Below are 20,994 nucleotides of genomic sequence, written 5' to 3'. Positions count from 1 at the left end.
ATAAGGTAAAAATAACATTTTGAATCTACGCTATTTGCACAAACGACTAAACACGCTTACAAAGGTAAAAACAGCTGTGAACAAATGTGGATTGTATGCCTTATGTGATTGTTGAGTCATAACAGGGTCTCAATTTGTAAATCATGTAAAGTGAAACTGAGTAGCAATAGCTTTAGACTGTGCACGTCTAAAGTGACGGACAAACAGGAGTTGGGGTTCATGGTGGTAGCCCATAGCCTTTTCTGGGACCGGATTGATCATCGTTTTCTATTTTTATTCAAACGTTCCTCGATATCGCAGGTCACTGAGGTTACGGAGTCGCGCCCGTACCTCGTCTTCCTTAGTGAAGACTTCTGGATGGACAACTCGGTCCATTGTCTATTTCAACCAAAATAATATTATTGTTATAAGTCTAGCCTAGTCTAGTCAAGTATGGTCGTCAAATTATCATGTTTTGTCTGCCCTTATTTATGTTCATTAGTATCATGTTAGGGTTGTTCGTTTAATAGTATCATGTTAGGATTATTATTGTTTTAGTATGTAGTACTCATCTTTGCTGATTACGTGCTTTGTTTGTGTGTGTTGATCATGGCTATGCCTTATTGATCCTGTGATGACCCATCTTTGGTGAGCAGTCTCTAAGGATCAATAAGCGTTGCCCATCTACAGGTTTGAAGATGATGCATCATTGGGATCGGGATTAGAGAGCTTGTATTTAGATTTGTTTTGTTAAGTGATTTAGTTTGTTAATTTGGACTTGAAATTTGTCGTGTTGTTCGTGTTTCCTTATTTCCGTTAATTGGTTTTTGGGACTTAATATGTAATCGATTATTTATAAACCTAAAAGTTAGTTTTATGTTTTCTGCTGCAAAATTCTGAATAAGCCGTTATGTTTTCACACAGGCGATAATACTTTGATAATTCTCTATAGTTATATTTATAAAAAGGGTTATTTTAGAAAAACGGAATTGTCGGGGTGTTACACCAGCAACACCGAACAACCCATCGAGCTCAGCACTATCAACATTAAATGGAAGATTACCCACCAAAATGTTAAGGTCAGGGAAGAAGTGAGGTTGTTGTCCGGAATCAATTTGCAAAATCAACCCTAATTAATTCAACAATTACAAGCGAAAAACAGAACCCTAATTTTAACAAAAACAGAGAAGATAGAATCATACCAGGGAGAAAGAAGACAAAGTGAGAGTGAGGAGTTTCGGAACTCGGAAGGAGTGCAATGAGTAAGAAAAGTTTCTGATCCCATCTTCCAGGGCTGAAAGTGCACAGACAAAATAATGAGAGAGGAAAGAGCTGATAGCAAGAATGCAGGATAGTAGAAGACGAAAGGGGAAAGAGTCACAGCTCATCCAAGAAAACGGAAGGGTTAGATGTAAGAACGTGGCATGATCTGGCAGAAGGGCAAACCAGTAGTAAAGAGTGAGAAGCGGGGACAATACCGTCACAACATTATTGCTGCAATAGTAATTTCAACTTTGCATGTTTTAAAGTGTTAGGATTTAAAAACTATGTTTTATTTTTATAAAAAGTGTCGATTTTTTAATCCGACTCTTTGTATGGGAGCCGTGTCCAAAAAATAAGTCAAGACACTCCTTTGACCGTGTCGAAGTGTCTACAAATATTTGGATTGGAGTGTCAGACACTCCGACACCTTGTCGGACACGACACCGACACCCATGTCTGAATAACATAGGTGTACAGTACTTATCGTACAACCCATGTAAATAAGATTTTGTACTCTAAAAAACATGAAAAAAACAAGTATTTAACTCGAAAGAATAGAAAAAATACAAGTAGTATATTTATTTTTCTTAAAAAAGGTTGTTCAACTGGTTTAAAAAAACAAAAAAAACCAATTCAACGGCTAGTGGAGCAAGTAGCAAGCAACATCAGTACATCATCCTCTCTCTCTGACTTCAACTTCAGTCAAAAACCCCTTTGTACTACATACAAAAAAATTATCCCGAAAACCTCAAATTCCCCAAACCCACATGTAGTTGGCCCACCGCTCACCTGCCCACCTCCTCCAGTTACCGGACCTCCCTTCTCTCAACAGGCACCAATACGAATCAGTGGGTCTAGCTAGCGCTAATAATTCCTTGAGTCCTTGCATTTGCGTGCTAGCGTAGACGGCTCTTGTCGGCACTCGGTAGCGACTGTAGAATTCCACGGCGGCACAACTCACCGGAACCAGCTCTCAAGACACCAAGCCGACCAGTCTGAGTAAAGTCAGTTAGTTTTCCTTCGACGCCGACGCCGACGCCGACGCCGACTAACAGCATCCCAACTGCCGGCTTTTCTCTCGCTACAGTAATTGATGTGGGATCCTCAATTTTAATCACCAGGTAAATGCTAAAACAATAGTATAATATGATTTCCTAAAAGTTGTTTAGCAAGTTTAATTGGAATAATTTGAGACATTGCAGGTTATTATATTGTAAATGATTATTGAACCGAGTACAGGAAGCATAAGTTACTTGTAAAATGTAATTGGTGATGAATTTCTGGTTCACTAATAAAGTCATAAATATGTGTTGTATTTGTGGTAATATAATTGGTCATACACCTAATTTCCCTTGTGGTCAATGGTCTCTTAACTGCTGTTGTGGTGAGGAAGGCAGCAGGTTTTTATTTGTTTCTTGATTAATTAACATTATAAGGGAGGGTGGGAATATACTGTATATTGCAAACAAACAAAAAATACGATTAGGTTTGTAATCCCGAGCTGAGATATTGTTTGATTTCTTACCACTAGACTGGGAAACGGTTCCCAATTTCCCATCGTTGGGAGAAATATTTTTCAGCCATTGAGAAAATTGTTTTCTTCCTTTACCAACCAAACAACTTAAAATGGATAAATTCACTTTTCCTTGAAAATGTTCTCCTATAGAGTACAACCAAGCACTATCTTTAGGTGGTATGATTAAGAGATGATACAACATGCGAGTTACTTGGGATGTTTCTACTTTGAACTGTACTAAATGTTTAAATGGTCATTTTTTGATCCTAAAGTGCCTTTCCAGAAAGTCGGTTGGGTGTAAACTGTATTGCAGTTTCCCTTTGGTCCTAATGTCTGATGTTGTTTGTCATAGGACTCTGAGCTTTCTAGCCAGCTGATATTAGGTTGTTCTTAATTCATAAAATTTGTTAACTTCGACCATATTTTGTTACAGAAAATTAAATCTTAATACACCTCACCCAAGGTTGTCAAAATCGGGATTCTACTTTGAATCAGAAGGGACTCTTAGAATCGAATCGTAAAATCGAATTTTATTCTCAAATTTCATTGAAAGTGCTTATATTATAGTTGAAAAACTTAATAATTGAAATATATAGTTGTTTAATAGCTTAATAAACAATAATTAACAATATTTATCTATTAATAACTTTCTCCACATGATTCAAATTTACGAGTTTTTCGCTACAACAACAACAACAACAACAAAGCCTTAGTCCCAAAATGATTTGGGGTCGGCTAACATGAATCGTCGTAGGAGATCGTCATTGTCACCAATCAAACCAGAAAGGAGCAGGAAGTAAAAGAAAAAAACAAGGAAGAGAAAGTGGAATTAATGAAAGTAAGATAAGAGAAAAATGTATTTACATTATAGAAGAAATATTGTAAGAGATAATAAAAAAGTAAAGTTTAAAATAAATGAATAAGTAAAATAAGTACATTTCAAAATAGGATGTGAAATTAAAAATTAAAAAAAAAAGTTAAAGAATTTTAAAAATAAAAAATAAAAATAAGAATAAAAAATAAAATAAAAATAGACAGAAACAGAAACATGAAAGCTGTATAAGTCAAATGAAGCTCATATCGTGCTCAATCACCTTCCTCCAAGTTTTCTTAGGTTTTCCCCTACCCCTTGCAATTCTATCACTTAGCCCGTTTCTTTTTGCTATAGTCATGGACGAATTGACGAGGTCAATCCAAGATGGTATACCCTGGTGCATGATGTTTGCAGTTGATATTGTGTTGATTGATGAAACAAAAGAAGGAGTGGAAAGTAAGTTGGAGTTATGGAGACAAACTTTGGAATCTTGGGGTTTTAGGCTGAGTAGAAACAAGACGGAATATATGTAGTGTAAGTTTAATGGAGTCCAAGATAGAGAGACGGGGGGATTACCTTAGATGGGAAAATTGTCCAATGTTTGATCTTCCCTTGATAAACTTGGGTTTAACCTATCGATTTATAAGTATAGTACTAGTGTAAGCTGCATGATATAGTAAAGATAAACTGGAAAACGAGACTATAGTTTTAAATCTTCAGTGTTGGACTTTGCACATGTTTATTGTTACTAATCCTATGATCTAATCTTAATTCTATTTATTAATATTTGTGGTAGGGAGTAGGTGAGTTATACAGATTTTACTTTACTTTCAAAGTGGGCGAATCAGTCTGTTCCCTTTTTCGGTATTTTGAAGGCAGATGGGTACTTTTCAAGATTTCGAGAGTGATGGAGCTTCAAGAATTTGCATTGATTATTTGAATGATGGGTCTTGTGACACTCATGAAACCAAAAATTTAGGTGATGATCTCATTGATGATTTGGATTCTTATATGGAGGATATAAATGACCGTTTAACCATATCAAGAATGGTAAATGACTCTATTATCAGAGGCATGGTGAATGCTGTATCACAAGAGGCTGCTGAGGTAGTTGGTGCTAAAGAACTTGAAGTAGCTATGTTGAAGGAAGAATTGTGCTGTATAAATTTTGGCAACAGTGAAATTGATGCACCCATTAGCTTGAGAAAACATGATGAAACAGAATTGCAGGAGCATGGTCGAGAGTCTCATGGATTTTTTAATCTGTCTGTCAAAGAACAACTTGAAAGGCTTGGAAAATGTATTGCAAATACAAAAGGACCTATATTTAAGGTTTCGTCACCTGACATAACAGGGTTAGGTGGAAATGGTGAAGAGAGATTAATCGTGAAGAATGATTTGGATGAAGCATTTTATTGCCTCAAAGCTACGCTAAAAGTTATGTGTCAACAAGTGAACAAAATTGCTTATTCACCAGAATCTTTTTCTGGAGAGTGGAAGGTGGAGTTGGATATCCGCAAAGAAGTGGAAGCAATGGTGTTCAGCACTGTTGTTCAAGGTTTACAATGCGAATATGAAAATCAGCTTTGGGATTTTAGGAACTTGTTAGCATTGAATGATAGGTTCAATGAAATTTCAAGTCTACGTCATGAATTAGACTCCATCAGAAAGTGTTTTGTTGGTCCTGAAATTGGGAATCTTAGTTCACAAGGGTCTATTAAAATGGATTTTCATCGTAAGGTTTTAATCAATCATGGTTTACCTTCTGCTCAGCCTTTGGATGAAAATGGTAGATGTGAAGTGTCTAAAGTTAGTCGTCTGCCAGAGAATTTTGAGACTTCTGCGTTGAAACACATGTCAGCACCAGAACTCTATCAGTACTGTAGGACTGTGATAACTGGGTTGAAACGGGAACATGAGTCAACAGTGCAGAAAATGACGGAGGTAAATTTCGAATTAAGGCGTGAACTTCTGAAAGAGAAGGAACTCGTGAAGGAAAAAGGACCGTTTGCAGCATTTAAAAAGGACAAGGATTTTGAAAAATTAAAGAAAAAGATTCCGGAGGTTATTGCAAAGTTGGATAACATTGTTAAGGAGAATGAAAAATTGTCCGAGTTTTGTAATCATTCCAGGGACACACTGGGTAATCTGCTTACTGAAAATTGTCGTCTCAAGGACTTGCTGCGCGGACAGAAATTTGAACAATCTTGGGCTGAGGAGAACTTCCATAATCTGGTAGGAGATCTTAAGTGTGCTGTATGTGATGAACATATAAAAGCGTCTATTAGTGAAGAGATCTACAAATGCATAATAAGGGAGATGGGTGAACTGATTAACTGTAGCTCTGGAGATCTAGATATGAAGTCTAGGATCAAGCAAGATATTTGTGGAACTATTCATGAAGGAGATTTTCATGCGATTGATGTTGCCAGTAAATCAGATTATGAAGATTTTTCATTTTTGCAGTCTTCTATCATACAAAATATTTATGGAATTATATACCAAGAAGCGTTAGGAGATATGTCAACGGAACTCACTGGGTTAGAGGACAAATGTTTGAAGGACAATGAAAGCTTGGGTTTTCTTCAAAGGAAGTTCTCGGAAATGGAGAACGAATTGTCAATGAAGGTTGAAGAAAATAAAGAATTGAACCATCAGGTTCTGGTGTTAGAAGATTTAATTAATGAAAAAAATAGATCATTGCTTGAAGTTACAGCTCTCCTTGAGAAAGATAAGGCGCAGCTTACTGAGGAGACAAATAAATTATTGTGCTTGAAAACACGTCAGGATGCTCTATTATCTGACAAGATTGAAGAATTAGTGTTGCTGAAGGACAAGATGGAAGACTATCTGAAACAAATTGACTTTTATAAACTTGAAGTGGACAAATTGAATATGACACTTGAATTTTCTGAAGATAAGTTGAAGAAGTCCAATGAAGAGAAGACAAAGTTTATTTCAGCTTTAGAACTGCAGAAAAATGACTTGAAATCGATGAAGGAGAAAGACAATGAACACATTAAGCATATGAAATCTATATGCCATGTCATTCAGGGTTTATCCAAGTCATTTGGCGACTTTGAACACAGAATAAAAGAAAGTATTGGCTGGAACAATGTGAGGTACACGTGCTCTTCTTTCTTGTGTTTTAGTATCTTGGTGAAATTACTTCTGCAAGCATACCTTACTTCATTCTCATTCTTTTTTGTTGGTATGCTACACAGTTTTAGGATTTAGGAAACAATGATTGATGAAATCTGATTGCTCAAACTTCATCATTTAGCAAAAGCATTGACTTGGAGAGAATACATAAGCAGGTGTTGATGTGGCTTAGCACTCGACTCTTTTGTACAAATTAAAATTTGGAAATGAGCATTGACTTGGAGAGAATACATAAGCAGGTGTTGATGTGGCTTAGCATGTGACTCTTTTGTACAAATTAAAATTTGGAAATGATTAAATTTAGAAAACATTAGTGGAGTAGGGATCTGGTTTAATTGTTATCTAATGTGGATTAGCATATTGTTTCTAGAGTCTTTTCTAAATACATAGAGAGGTGGAACTGTTGCACATTTTTAATCCTTTAAAATACATGGTTTAAAAAAATGTAGCTCTTGTGCTACTCAATTTGCCTTTGGGTGGGTGAGGGAAGAAAGCCAGAAACAATTATTACATAAAGCACAAAAAGATATCTAGACTTTAGAGGATTAGAGTTGTAGGAAGCAGGAAGTAGGATACCCCAAGTGACCAAGTCTCCACATATTACTTAGAGGCAGTACAACAAGCAGGAAATAGGATATACTCCAAGTGACCAAGTCTCCACAGGTTCTTGTTGCAGTGCAATTTCACTGTATGTTCATACTTATGATGGCCATGAAATTGGAGTTTCAGTTGCCTACATGAATCCCTCATTATCTGAATTTATTGAATTTTTAGCTAATGCTATAAATTGTTATGTGTCTACTTCCGTTGGTTGTAACTAGCGGTGAACAGGTTTAATATAGATAAAATTTGGCGCAGATATTATTTTACAAATGGAACTGTTAATGAAGCCAAAATATCCTTTATGTGAAGATTTTAATATAACTTGAGAACTGTTTAACATAATAAATTTTTGTTCTCCCTAGCTAATTAGTTTCTGCATTAGCTAAAAGTTTCCTTCTTTCCCTTCATGCTCAAGTCTACTCCTGATATAAAACCCTTGTGGTCTGTGGGTTGAGTTATTATTGTCGTAAGTCTATTAAAACCTTTGTGTGAAACTTATAACTAATTTACTACTTAGGATATGTTCTCTTCACCTTATTCTTATTGCTTATTCTTCTTAAAATCAGACCAGATCATACTAGAAAAAAATCACATATTACACTAGAAAAAGCAAAAAGCAACCGCAAAAAACACTAGACCGCACCAGTAAAATCCAGACCAGACCAGGAAGAATCAGACCATACCAGAAACTAGAAAACACACCAGGTGAAGATAAGTAGATAACTGAGCATAATTCTATTACTTGGACTGTACAACGTGAGGGGTGGTTAACAAAGTATATTTTCGATTCTTCCTAGCTAATTTAGTTAATGCGTCAGCTAAAATGTTTAATTTTTATTTTATTTAATATTTTATTTAAAATGCGTCAGCTAAAATATTTTCGATGTTTAATTTTTATTTTATTTTATTTTTATTTTTAAAATTCTTTTAATTTTTTTTTTTAATTTACATGCTATTTTGAAATATACTTATTTTACTTATTCATTTATTTTAAACTTTACTTATTTTTTTTTTATTATCTCTTACAATATTTCTTCTATAATATATATACATTTTTCTCTTATCTTACTTTCATTAATTTCACTTTCTCTTCCTTGTTTTTCTTATTACTTCTTGCTCCTTTTTGGTTTGATTGGTGACAATGACGATCTCCTACGACGATTCATGTTAGCCGACCCCAAATCATTTTGGGACTAAGGCTTTGTTGTTGTTGTTGTTGTTGTTGTCAGCTAAAATGTTTCTTGGTCTCCCTTCATGCTCGAGTTTACTCCTGGGATAAACCCTTTGAGTTCCCTGCATTGAGTTATTAATGTCGTAACTCGTAAGTCTATAAACTTCTGTAATTTCCTTGATTTCAGCTATGGCATGCTGCAGTCAGATGTCTATTAAAAACGAATTAACTACTACTGAGTATAAATTATAACCAAAAGTTAACAGGCTTATTATTAATTTGATTGATTGCCAAATTGAATAATAAGAAATTGAAGCTCTGAGTTGATTTAAGGGGAATGTTTATATATCTTTAGGAAGTAGGAGCAATAAATCAAATGTGATACGTTGATCCACCTATATTTAAGATAGAGACAAGTCCAGACAACATCGTTCTTTGGTAACTTCATGCCCTCATCATTATCATAGTGTAAGTGAAGTTGAGCATTTAATACATTATGTTTTAGTGATATCTGTGTCCTATTTGTATTCAAGGTTTGTACTTGATACTTTATGTGGGACGATTTTATAGCTGTTACAATTTCTGTCTTCTAACTCTTTTCTTCTTTGTTTGTCTTAGCCACTAAGACACCCATATTTTTCGCTTTTATACTTTGTTGTATGATAAAGATTACATGAATTCCGAATATTAATTAACAAATTTCAAGAAATAACCATGCATCTAAAGTAGATCTCTTATATCCTAAAATAACAAAAATAACACTCCATTTTTTCAGAAATAGTTTTCATCTTGTCTCATGTGTCGATTAAGGTTCTTTTCGGTTTTTTCATGAAATGCCCCTGATGTTTAAAGAAATGCACGAAATACCCTCAACATTTCAGAAATACACTAAATACCCCTGGGCTTTTGTAAAAATGCACAAAATACTCTTATTTTTTTTTTCTCCTTTTTTTCCCTTTATTATGTCTCCTTCTCCTTCCCATGGAGTCTGTAGTTTTGAACAAAATATCAAAAATGGGTGTTCTCTATCCTCCTCCATGGCAGCTGGTGCCCGTCCGTTGCAATGGCGGATCATCATCTTCTTTTCTCAACCACCACCAACACTTGAAATTGAAAACCAACGAATAAGGGATGCTGGGAGGTAAATTTTCGGGGTTTAGAGTCGGGTTTCTGCTGCGAATTTTCTACGAATTAGTAGTGTTTTTTGTTGTGAATTTTCTGCAAATGAAGGGGTGTTTTTTTTCGATTTTTGTAGATGATATTTCTGGTTTTTTGTGCGAATTTTTATGGTGATTTTATCGTTAATTTTTGTTTGGTTTAAGCTACGATTTTGGGTGATTTTTTTGGTTGATTTATGGGTTAAAGAAAGAAAACGAGAAGAGAAGAGGAAGAGCTCCTTGGTGGTTGTGAGTGGCGATGGAGGACATAGATTTGGATGAAGCAACGGGAGAGTGAAAGGAGCAGGCGGGAGTGTGTTTTGTGACGCTTTGTGCAACCCAAATCATCCCCAACTCCCTTCTTCAAAATCGCTGGCACACCCAATTCCTTCATGCACTTAATCAACTCCAATCCAACCTGAAACCCCCCAAATCCACACAATTATAAACACCCACATCACCAATTTCACTAACTTACACAACCTAAAATACTTAGGAAAATATGAAACGGAAAGAACATAATCATTAGGCATACCAATACCAATTTCAAATCATCAAGAGCACTAACAGGAATCCTACAACTTCGAGCAATCATTAGCAATCTGACTAACCTTTGAACCGTATATGAAGTAGTGGGAAGTTGTGTTTAAAGGGAAGTTGCTGCCACCTACCGGGAATGATCCTTCCTGTTTTTCTCACCTGTCAATGGGGTTATTTCGGATTTTGTTTAAAATTTGTTTTTTTAATTTTAATATTCTGGAATTTTAATACCCACAAATAATTGCCGGAATTAGGGAGTTGTTGGTGGTGGTGGCAGCAGGATGGTGGTTCCGATGGTGTTGGGATTTGAATTGTAATGTGATAATGATAATGGTGAGGAAGATGAGTGGCTTCCATGGGAAGGAGGAGGAGACAAAATAAAGGAAAAGGAAAAGGTAAAAAAATAAATTAAACTCAATTTTAACGTAAAAGTTAGCGGCACTTTACGTTAACGGTCTGAAGGAAAATTGTCATTAAGGGTATGTTGTGCATTTTTACAAAACCCCGGGGGTATTTGGTGCATTTTTGAAAAATTTGAGGGTATTTCGTGCATTTCGTTAACCCTCGGGGGCATTTGATGAAAAAACCTTTTTTTTTTTTTGTGTTTGTGATTTTACCTCTGTGCCGGGGCATCTATATCAATGCATAAAGATACTACCTTCGTTCTATGAAGTTTTACCCACTCTTTGCTTTGGTATATTCAACGAAGTTTTACCCACTTGGCATTTTTTCTTTCTGGGTAAACTTTATATACTACATTATAGACCTTTGGCCCACACACTCTCTCAACTCTCTAGTACTTTCTTTTCCTTAAACTATAATCCCTTCATTCTTAAATGTTACTCCTGCCATCCAATTTAATAGTCGCAATTTCTTTCTCCATCCTTCCTAATTTAATTGTCACACTTTTTTTTTGGCATGGACTCGCTAATATTTTATTACCTCTCTCTTCCCACTATCAGATGTTATGGTCTTACATCATCTCACATTCAATTATAGAATCGGAATCTCGAAACTTTTATGTCCGGAAACCGGACCGGAAATATTCCGGTCAAATTCGGTCCAGACCTGAATATTCCGGTCAGATCCGGGTTTGGCCGGTAGGATCGGAAAATTTCTGTATTTCTGAATATTAAAATAAAAAAATAAGAAAAACCTCCCTTTCATAGTTAGATGTAGATCAAGAAGATGTAGATCAAACAACAAATTACAAATCCAAAAAATTAGACTACTGCAAGTCTGCAAGTCTCACCTTACTCTAAACAAGGTAGATCAAGCGTTATATTTCGTACAACAAGATCCAAAATTACAAGTCCAAACACATTAATACTTAACAACAAATCAGAAATATTACAAAAATTAGTTTGTGAAAGATCAAGAACATAATCTAAGATCCAATTGGAGTCCTCACGCTATAATTTTATACATTCTAACTACCTTCAACAAGCTGAACACTCCAGAGAGTAACGAGCAACTTTATGGAGTACAAAACTAAATACCTTTATCCGCGAAAAGTAACGGTGCTTACGCATGACGCTTCGGAGATGGAGACAGAAGTGTTGGATCCGCGATCTTGTGTTGTTGTGCGTGTCATGAATGGCGGTGGACGGCTGGTTCAATGGTTGTGGTCCTGTGAAAAGAGAATAGGGGACGAGGAGAGAGAAAAAGAGGAAGCAACTAATAGTTTGTTACTCCCTCTGTATTTTAAAAAGAGATACACTTTCCTTAAACGACCGTATTTTAAAAAGAGATACACTTTCCTTTTTTGACATGTTTTAGTCTCTACTTCCATTATATTAATATTTCTCTCTTTCTTGTGGTCCCCACACTTACTCACATCATCTTTTTACTATAATAAACAATTCAACCACTACCCCACGTTTATCTTATTTTAATAAATTCAACCCACTCTCCTAAAATTATGTGCCGGTCAAAGTGTATCTCTTTTTAAAATACGGAGGGAGTATTAGGGTAATGGGTGACGGTTACTCTTTTATTTATTTATTACTCCCTCCGTCCCAAATTACTCGTTACACTTACTATTGCACAAAGTTTTAGGTGATAAGTGGTTGTTTGACTATCAATTGTTATTTTATTGAAAAAGTAGATGTGATATTCCATCCGTCCCTTAATACTCGACCTGTTTTGACTTTTTGCACTATTCACATAATTTACTTTGACCCTATTTTATTTCTAGTATATGAAAATAAATGTTAGTATATAATATATTGTTGGCTTCATCTTAATATATACTTTCAAAATATTAAAATTTTATAAGTTTTTATAACATGTAGCTAAAGAAATTGGTGGTCAAAGTTGTGCATCGGCAAGCGTGTCCGGTCAAAACAGGTTAAGTATTAAGGGACAGAGGGAGTAGGTGTTAGTGGGGTATTTCTTTAATTGAATGAGAGAGGGTGTAGGGACAAAAAGAAATTTAGTGGGAAGAGAGACGATATAATAATTGTGGGGTCATTCCTAATTTAGAAGTGTAACAACTAATCTGGGACGGACAAAAAAGGAAAGTGTAACCACTAATCCGGGTCGGCGGGAGTATTAATTTGGCTTCTCGGGCAAAAAAAAATCATTTTCTATTTTAAAAAAATCCGGATTTCCGGTCTTGACCTGTATTATCCGTTTTTTGTCCGGAGCGGACCGGAAGCCGGAATCCCATAGTGTTTAAAGTTTAGTGTCCGGACCGTAATCGCACAATTCAGGTTCGGTTCCGGACGGGATTCAGGTCCCGGTCAAGTTTTGCACACCCCTATCTACCACCATACCACTATTCTATTAAACTATAATAGATAAACTTACTATAACTTATCGCATAAAACTCAGTGAACATTCTATGGCGACAATTAAAATGGGACGGAGGGAGTAGTCCTCTTTTCTGTATTGAGTTGTTTTTTTTTTGTTAGTAAAATTTGGAATCTTTCTTTATGTCCTAATATTTATCATTTTATCCCCCTTATACCTTTATAAATACCCAAATGATCCACTTGTTTATTCCCAAATAAACTTGTATCCTCATTATTGCCTTAATTATTTCTCTCTCCTACCACATGAGCTAGATTCCATTGAGACTCGCGTGACAAGTGTACTTATGTTTCTTTCCTGTTAGTCCATTTTGGAATATTTCCTTATTTTTCCAACAATTATCACCCTCTACCCTTATAAATGTCCAAATGGCCCACTTATTTATTTCTAAATAAACTTTTGTCCCCATTAAACCCCTTAATTATTTCTCTCCTACTCATATGGGTTAGATTCTATTGAGATTCATATGACAAGTGTATTGTCTTAGATTCCGAAAGGATTAACATTCAAGAACGGAGGGAGTATTAAAACTCAGAGTTTATTTCCTATTTATAAAATACTTACACTATTCATATAATCTATTTTGATTATCAATTGTGATTATACTTAGAAAAAAATATAATCATGTGGCGTCTTGTTATAATTGTCTAATTTATGGATTTATAATATCAACTTTTTAATAACTTTTACCCATTGATAATTAAAGATATTAATGATTGAAATATTGCATTGACAAACGTGATTAAAAAGTGTGTCAACTAAAAAAGAACGGATGGAGTAGTAAATAAAGTAAGTGGTCCCCAAAAGTTATACCATGTCTCCTCTTGCATCTACGTATCTATATTAACCAAGTAGATCTTCAAAGAATCAAGGTAGTACTTTCCAACACCATACACCTTATGGAACATCTCAAAATAGTTTAAGACTATGTTCCAGAAAAAAGGACTATTTTAGTTGTTATAATAAATATCAATCGCGCATCAGACTATGTTGCATTTTTAGGACATAAGTTCAGATTAGACTCATCAAGACATAAAACCTTGCATAGATAGTAATTTTTTTTTAATTTCCTCTGATAAGTTAGGATAATTAACCTAACTGTTGTGTATCTTTCCTCTATAAAATGTAATGTTTTAAGATCTTTGTTTTAGAAAAGAATACACCAAAGTACAAGGAATCTGTCCTAACACTTTCAAGTTAATTCATGGAATCTCGAATATTCATGTATTGCCTTTTTTGTAATCATCATCCTTTTTTATTTATCTATCCAATGTCTTTTGACTCTTTGGACGGGGATGGATGTCCTTTTTAGTTTTCATTTTATTTTTTATGGAAGGAGGATTTTCACATAACATGCACAGTGGTTATGTTAGAGCTTTAGGTGTTATAAGTGTTGACACAGGAGTATGTAACTCCTAACTCACTTTTGCATATTTCCAAATGTTTCTCTGTAGTTATCTCTAAAACATAATAATCAATGTGATTATACCTGTAGGCTGGAGAATTCTTCTTTTCAGTTACATACTCTGATTCCCAAGGTTAACGTGCTTCGAAGGACGGGTTTCTTATACAAAGAAAGGCTGGATAAGAAGTGTTCTGACCTTCAGAAAGCTGAAGCCGAGGTATGTCCCTTTGATTTTTTAACATTTGTTGTGGACCTCTGATGGAACTTAAAAAAGATGATGCAAACTCCATAATTAGTCATCCTCTATTAGCTGATCAATAGCTTAATGTGAATTTTGCAACTCACGGATGTTACTAAATATGTATTTCGTATTTTTTTAATACAACACTAATTTATTAAAAAGAATTTAATGAAATAAAATAAATCATGTTTTGTTCTATGCAGAGTAATAAATTTGAAAAATTAAGGACATAGTATAAGTTTATTTGGTATGGAAGTTTATATTCCTCAATATTGTTGCCTACACCAATTCTTGATACATAATTACAATTTTCGCTCGTAAAACAAATGTTGTACTATTATACACGTGTTTCTAATACTACTATTAATCGGGTTAAGCATGGTATGGTTTGGTCCGAAACCGATATATCAGTATTGGATATCGATCCATAAATAAATGGCCAATAAAACGGCCAATAAAACTACAAACGATATCCATGATGTGATATCAATGAGATTTGGATATCCAAATTGGGTGCCTAAGATTTTAGCCGACTATCAAATTTGAAAATTTAGACTTTATAACTAAAATCTTTTAATATCCAAAACACTAATTACTAACGTTACCACAAATTCCCAATTACATGATATTCAACACTAGTTACCAACGATGTCAAATACCTCATTTCTTTTAAAATAATATCCAAATTTTCCAAATCGGATATCCTTTCCAATAACCATAGTCGATATAGGTTCAGGTACACTATTTTCGAATCTGATAATTTTGTTCAACCCCAATTTTTATCATTATTGGTGCGTCTCCTAGTCGACGCTATTGATTTTCCCGTCAAAAAAGTATATGTTATTAACTTCATAAATATTTTGTAAATCATACGTGTAATATTTTTAATTTTGTCATTAGTATTACTACGTATGCAAAAATTATTGGAAAATCAGTAATAACATAAATTTTGAGATTATTTCCATGCTTATCATACATTCTTCAACTAAATATTATTTTAGATTCTTGCCATAATATTTATTTTCATGTACATATATAGTGTAGAAGGAAAGGAAACAGTTTGTTTAGAAAATTTAGAGTTTTCAAAGTTTCTTTAATTAAAATATTTTTTTCATAGAAAAAAACTAATACTCAAGGAGACACCAGGAGAAGACATGTAAGTCCTATCTAGATGATAGCTAATAGCCTATATTGTCTCGGTGAAAAGTTCTTTCGTAGATACACTTCCTCCGTTTCTGAATACTTGCAACACTTGCCTTCTCCGGCTGTTTCTGAGTACTCAAAACACTTCTTCATTTGGTATGAGACCACTAATTCTTTATTGTTCCTCTCTCATATTTAGTTATTTACCACACTTGCATCAATTCTTTATTACTTCTCTCTCACACAAACAACTAAAGTATCTCAGTTAATCCCACTTGCACATTAGTTTATTCATTTCTTTGTCTACCCCGAATATTTTTAAAATAACCGCGCAAACACAAGTGTTAGCGAGTATTCGGAAACGGATAGAGTATCATATATGAGCCGATTTTCGGGAAATTATGGTGTTGCATTGGCATTGTACACTACTGTATGCACGCTATGAGTGATTGAGTGCGTGATATTTTCTTATGAATATTGTGATTTTATAAAACAAAGATCGTATGGAGTATGTAGTTATTTAGATATGTGACAATATTCTATATTTTTTGATTGAAGTGATATTTTTCTCTTCAAATAAAAATATTCTATATTTCTTGTTTGAAGTGATCATATGGAATGGGACAGAAGATTATTTGACGAATGTTGTCATGGGATGTGAACCTTAAATTTTCTGACTAAAGTTGCGGTCTTGTGTTTTGAAAATATTACTCCTTAATAACTTGAATAGTTTGACGTTCTTTAAGACACACCTTTGACTATTAATATCTTTAATTATTTCTCTGATATCTTAATTCATGTAACATTTGACTTTTTTGCACTATTCATTTATTAACATTGACCTCATTTTACCACTTGTATATAAAAATAAATGTCACTAACTTAATTATCATGAGGCTTATCTCAATGTATATTTTCACAACATCAACTTTTTATAACTTTTTTCTAATATACGTACAATTAAGATATTAATGGTCAAGGTAAATGTTTGAATAATGCAAAAAAGTCAAATATTGCATGTATTTAAGAAATTAACAAAAATTAGAATAGTTGAGATATTGAAAATACACATTAAAAACTCTAACTAGGTCCCAAATGATAAGGGGTAATGTCTTTTCTTATATATTACTCTGTAATTAATAAATGAGGTCAACGTTGTTAGATTTTGTCTGAAGAAACTTTATCCGTTCAATTTGTTCGAGAACAAATGGATTAATATGGTATATGATATATGATCATGATTTAATTTAGTCCCTAACTTTTGGCTACCTTCCCATCTTATTTGTGATTTGGATGTAGGTGGATCTTTTAGGGGATGAGGTGGATACTCTCTCGAGCCTTCTTGAGAAGATTTACGTTGCCCTTGATCATTATTCTCCAATATTGCAACATTATCCCGGAGTAAGTTCTATGCTCAATTTCTTTTGCATGCCTAATTGCCTATGCTTCGGGGGGGGGGGGGGGGGGGGGGGGAAATTTGTTCTCATGACCTTGAGGTCATGGAATCAAGTCTGACTAGGGACACTTTAGAGGTGGGATTCCCTTTCCTCCATTCTCAAGGTGATTGGCTGTTGTGATGGGTTGGGCTATTCCTTGTCGTAGGAGGCCCGTTCTGAGGTTCCATACTTGTACTAGAAGGAAGAAGACGGGTTCTAAAATTTAAGCCTCGTCCAATCTTAGAAGTCCAAGTCTAAAGTCTGTTGGTCATGGATTGTGGACTTGAGGACGTATTTCATCTCTGTATACATTTAAAGTAGGCATATGCCTTGGCTTTCTTATTATTTAGTTTCCTAATGTTACTAAATTTATGTTTTAGGGAGTAGTCAATTTCTTATTTTTGAAGTTATTTTAAGCTGATATGTAGGTCTTAATTGTTGTGTTTCTCTCAATTCAATGTTATGAATTTTAATAAGATTAGACCAATTAGTTAACTTTAGTGGGAGTACCCAATACTTCTGAAGGATTATACACCCTACCTAAAACCTAGATGAAAAAGATAAAACTGGTCTTTTACTTGAGGTCAGCTAGATGTATCCTAGAGCACCACAACCTAGTATCAGGGATTATTCTGCTGAACTTAAGTATGAGGCCGTTTTCTTTTAGTTTATGATCCTGTTTTGTCCTTAGTGGCTTAGATCCTTCTTTTCTTCCATAGAATTTCATTTTCATGAGTTTGAAAATCCTTATTTAGTGCCTTACTCCTGCTCAAGACATTTCTACCTTTTCATCTTTTTTTCGCCTAAACATGACAACAATGGCATCCTAGTTGTAAGGTTTTGTTATCTATTTGACCATCAATAGAAGTCAGGGTGGGTAGTGGTGGTCCGTGGAGGGGGGGGGGGGGGGGGGGTAATGGGATAAAGATAGGCTCCCAAGTCCCAACTAGTGTTTTTTTCCCAGAAAAATACTAACATGGGTTTTAAAACCTCCTCTTAACTTGACAAATTTGGAAGGAGAAAGAGAGGAAGGTCATAGGTTACCTGGGTCAGTGCCTCTTAAAATCGTATTCTTGCAATTTGTTAATCCTCAATTTTGTATTTACTAATCAATCTTTAAAAGATTTTATTCTAGAAGAGTATTACAGATAATGCACAGAAGGTATTGTTGTATTTTTTTAGAACAGAATTTCACAGAATTGTAATTCCATAAAAATATAAATTAATTGTTTAAAGTATGATTTAGAAGATAGATGAAGGAGAAAATTTTAAATGATGCTATTATCCTAGGCGGAGTTATTATTTTTTATATGAAGTCAGTATTCAGATTTTTTGTATGTACAATTTCTGCTTTCCTGTTAGACTACATATATGTTTGTTATGTACATAAACAATTTTCCAACTATGCAGATCATTGAGATTTTAAAGCTAGTTAAAAGAGAACTAAGTGAAGAAGCAGTAAAGACTATTTAATTGCGCCTTGCTTAGATGTCTTCAGCTGTGTTCATTGCCCGGTGCTTGATCGGTTGTTACTTTGTACTTTATCCACTTTTCCAAGCGTGTATTTAGCTGTCAGCATATGCAATACTCAACTTGTTCAACTTCTCAAAAGTTGGCACCCCATCTGTTCCTCTGTCCTCTTATACCCGTTCCTCAGTCATGGATAGTTCTTCATTTGCTCACTCCTTACGCCTATGTCTTGGTCATCATCTGCTCAATCCTTGCTCAATCCGATGCCACACGCTGTGGTGTGCCTTGGTTGGCATGGCGCTGGGTGTCATTGGCCAACTGTGTGTGGGGTGACGTTGCCCGGTTAGTTCTCTTCTCGTCTTGTCTTTATTGTTTGAAATGTTTTCTTTAATAATGGAATCATTCACTGCTTCTGTGCATAAATTAGGTATGATTTATAGTATTGCTTTTTTACCTTATTAATCTCACATGTGCTTTTAATTGTGGAGGTTTTCTTCCTCCCTGAGTACTGCACTTTCGATTTTCAGTTTGTTTGGGTTGAAACCGGCAGTTGTGTGTTGTTATATTTCTTTTGTTTTCCAGTTGTACATCTTCATTGAGATTCTTTCATTGAAAATGAGTTTTTTTAATTCTTTTGCAGTGACTTTGCCTCCTAGATTTGTTCTTATTTTCTTGTTTAATACATTCTGAACTAATTTTGACTGATTCAATCTACTTGATTGAGAATTGAGTTGCGGTGAAACGAGTTTTTTTGAGGACCCTTATCTGTTACTTCTGATTTTCCTTTCATTCAAGTTTCTATCATATGTTTGCTAGTCTCAGTAATTCCTACACTTGAGCTCTGTTTGTTTCAACGGAAAACAGAATTGTAAAGTAGTTTTCCCTTGTTTCTTACGAGAAAAGTTATAGAGAAAAAGAAAATGGAAGTGGAAAGGAGAGATGGATGGGAGGAGAGAGAAAGAAACGTAAGGGAGTAGGGGAAAAAAATGTGACATTCCTTATTTTCCTTTAATGTTTTCCACCCCTTACAAAAGAAACAAAGAAAACCATTTTCCGGTAAAGTGGTTTCCATCAAAACAACATAGCCTTAATCGAATTCTGGAAAGTTCTTTGACCACACTTTGGTTGATTTGATGCTCTTGTTGAACTTCAATCTTTCAGCTCAAAATATTGTGAACAAATTTCTGCTACCTCTTTGTTTTCCTGTTGAAACTTTGCTATTGAAAAATATTCTGCCTTGTTGATCTTCAATCTTTCAGCTGTTCATAAGGTTTATGATTTGTTGCTTTCAGAACGGAAATTAATGTCCTTCCTCTGATTTCACGAGTTTAGTTGCAGACTTTAGTGTTGGAATTGGCATGTAGATGAAAGATTGTTATTCCCCCAACTTGGTCTCCTACTGACGTGCCTCGTCACAGAAAACAGTTTGGTAGTTTACGGCATCATCCGATGGAGAACAAAGGTTATTTTGGTCATTTGCCCTATACTTCCTTACTTGTGACAGGATGGATACTCACGTCTGCCTGTGCCGGGTTGTGGCAATTGCTTATACTTCCTTTCAATTTCATCTGCCTTTTTATTTTTGCACCTTCAGCAAGAGAGTTTTGTATGCCACCACTTTGGCTACTCGTGGTTGGTTAACTACTCTATTATATCTTAATTTGGGGATGGCACTTTGCTTTGCTTGCGTTCTTCGGCTGGACATTTTATGTCCTTGCCCAGTAGCCCATTATTTTTAAAATTCTGCCAAGTCTGTATGATGTTAGGGGTGGACACGAGCCGAACCGAGCATAATTTTATATGGCTCGGCTTGGTTTGGTTAAATATTCCCGAGCTTGAACTTACCTCGAGCTTAAAAATCCTTATCGAGTCAGGCTTGATAAGAATTCTTCGAGTTCGAACCGAGTTTTGAGCTTTCTCGAGCCTTGACTGTAACACCCGACAATTCTCTTTTTTCTAAAATTACCTTTTAATATTAATATAGAGAATTATCAAGACGTTATCGCCCGTGTGAAAACATAACGACTTGTTCAGAATTTTGCTGCGGAAAACATAATGAATAACTTTAAGTTTATAAATGGTCCACTACGGAATTAACTCCAAAATCAACCAATGAAAAACCAAGTCAACATACTAATTCAACAAGTTTAAAGTCCACTTAAACAAATCAAAGTCAACTTAGAATATCAAAATTAAACTACATAAGCTCTCCAATCCCTAACCCAATGATGCATCATCTTTAAACATGTAGATGGGCAGTGCTTATTGATCCTTAAAGGT

The 20,994-nt window shown here is 34.8% G+C and overlaps 1 protein-coding gene across 3 annotated transcripts; it reads left to right on the top strand.

Annotated features, from left to right (window-relative positions):
* Positions 1–1,899: 1,899 nt before the first annotated feature.
* On the top strand, positions 1,900–20,397 carry LOC110791128 (WPP domain-associated protein). 3 transcript variants are annotated; one of them, XM_021995887.2, is made up of 6 exons: positions 1,900–2,363; positions 4,369–6,694; positions 14,515–14,641; positions 17,108–17,209; positions 18,655–19,056; positions 20,053–20,397. In XM_021995887.2, exons 2-5 carry the CDS (start codon positions 4,452–4,454, stop codon positions 18,715–18,717), a joined length of 2,535 nt encoding a protein of 844 aa, XP_021851579.1. In that variant the 5' UTR covers positions 1,900–2,363; positions 4,369–4,451; the 3' UTR covers positions 18,718–19,056; positions 20,053–20,397. The 3 variants fall into 3 exon arrangements, with proteins under 3 accessions (XP_021851579.1, XP_021851577.1, XP_021851578.1); XM_021995885.2 differs by having other exon boundaries at positions 20,047–20,397; XM_021995886.2 differs by having other exon boundaries at positions 20,007–20,397.
* The last annotated feature ends 597 nt before the right edge of the window (positions 20,398–20,994 follow it).

Source organism: Spinacia oleracea, chromosome 5 (genome assembly GCF_020520425.1).
Source record: "Spinacia oleracea cultivar Varoflay chromosome 5, BTI_SOV_V1, whole genome shotgun sequence".
NCBI lineage: Eukaryota > Viridiplantae > Streptophyta > Magnoliopsida > Caryophyllales > Amaranthaceae > Spinacia > Spinacia oleracea.
The sequence above is the reverse complement of the archived record's forward strand: the minus strand, read 5'-3'. Positions and strand labels throughout refer to the sequence as shown.

Excerpts from the sequence above, each read along its gene's own strand:
- LOC110791128 (XM_021995887.2), top strand. The coding sequence starts at position 4,452 with ATGGGTACTTTTCAAGATTTCGAGAGTGATGGAGCTTCAAGAATTTGC. Across the intron at positions 6,695-14,514 it reads ATTGGCTGGAACAATGTGAG|GCTGGAGAATTCTTCTTTTC; the intron begins GTACACGTGCTC and ends TTATACCTGTAG. Across the intron at positions 17,210-18,654 it reads TATTGCAACATTATCCCGGA|ATCATTGAGATTTTAAAGCT; the intron begins GTAAGTTCTATG and ends CCAACTATGCAG.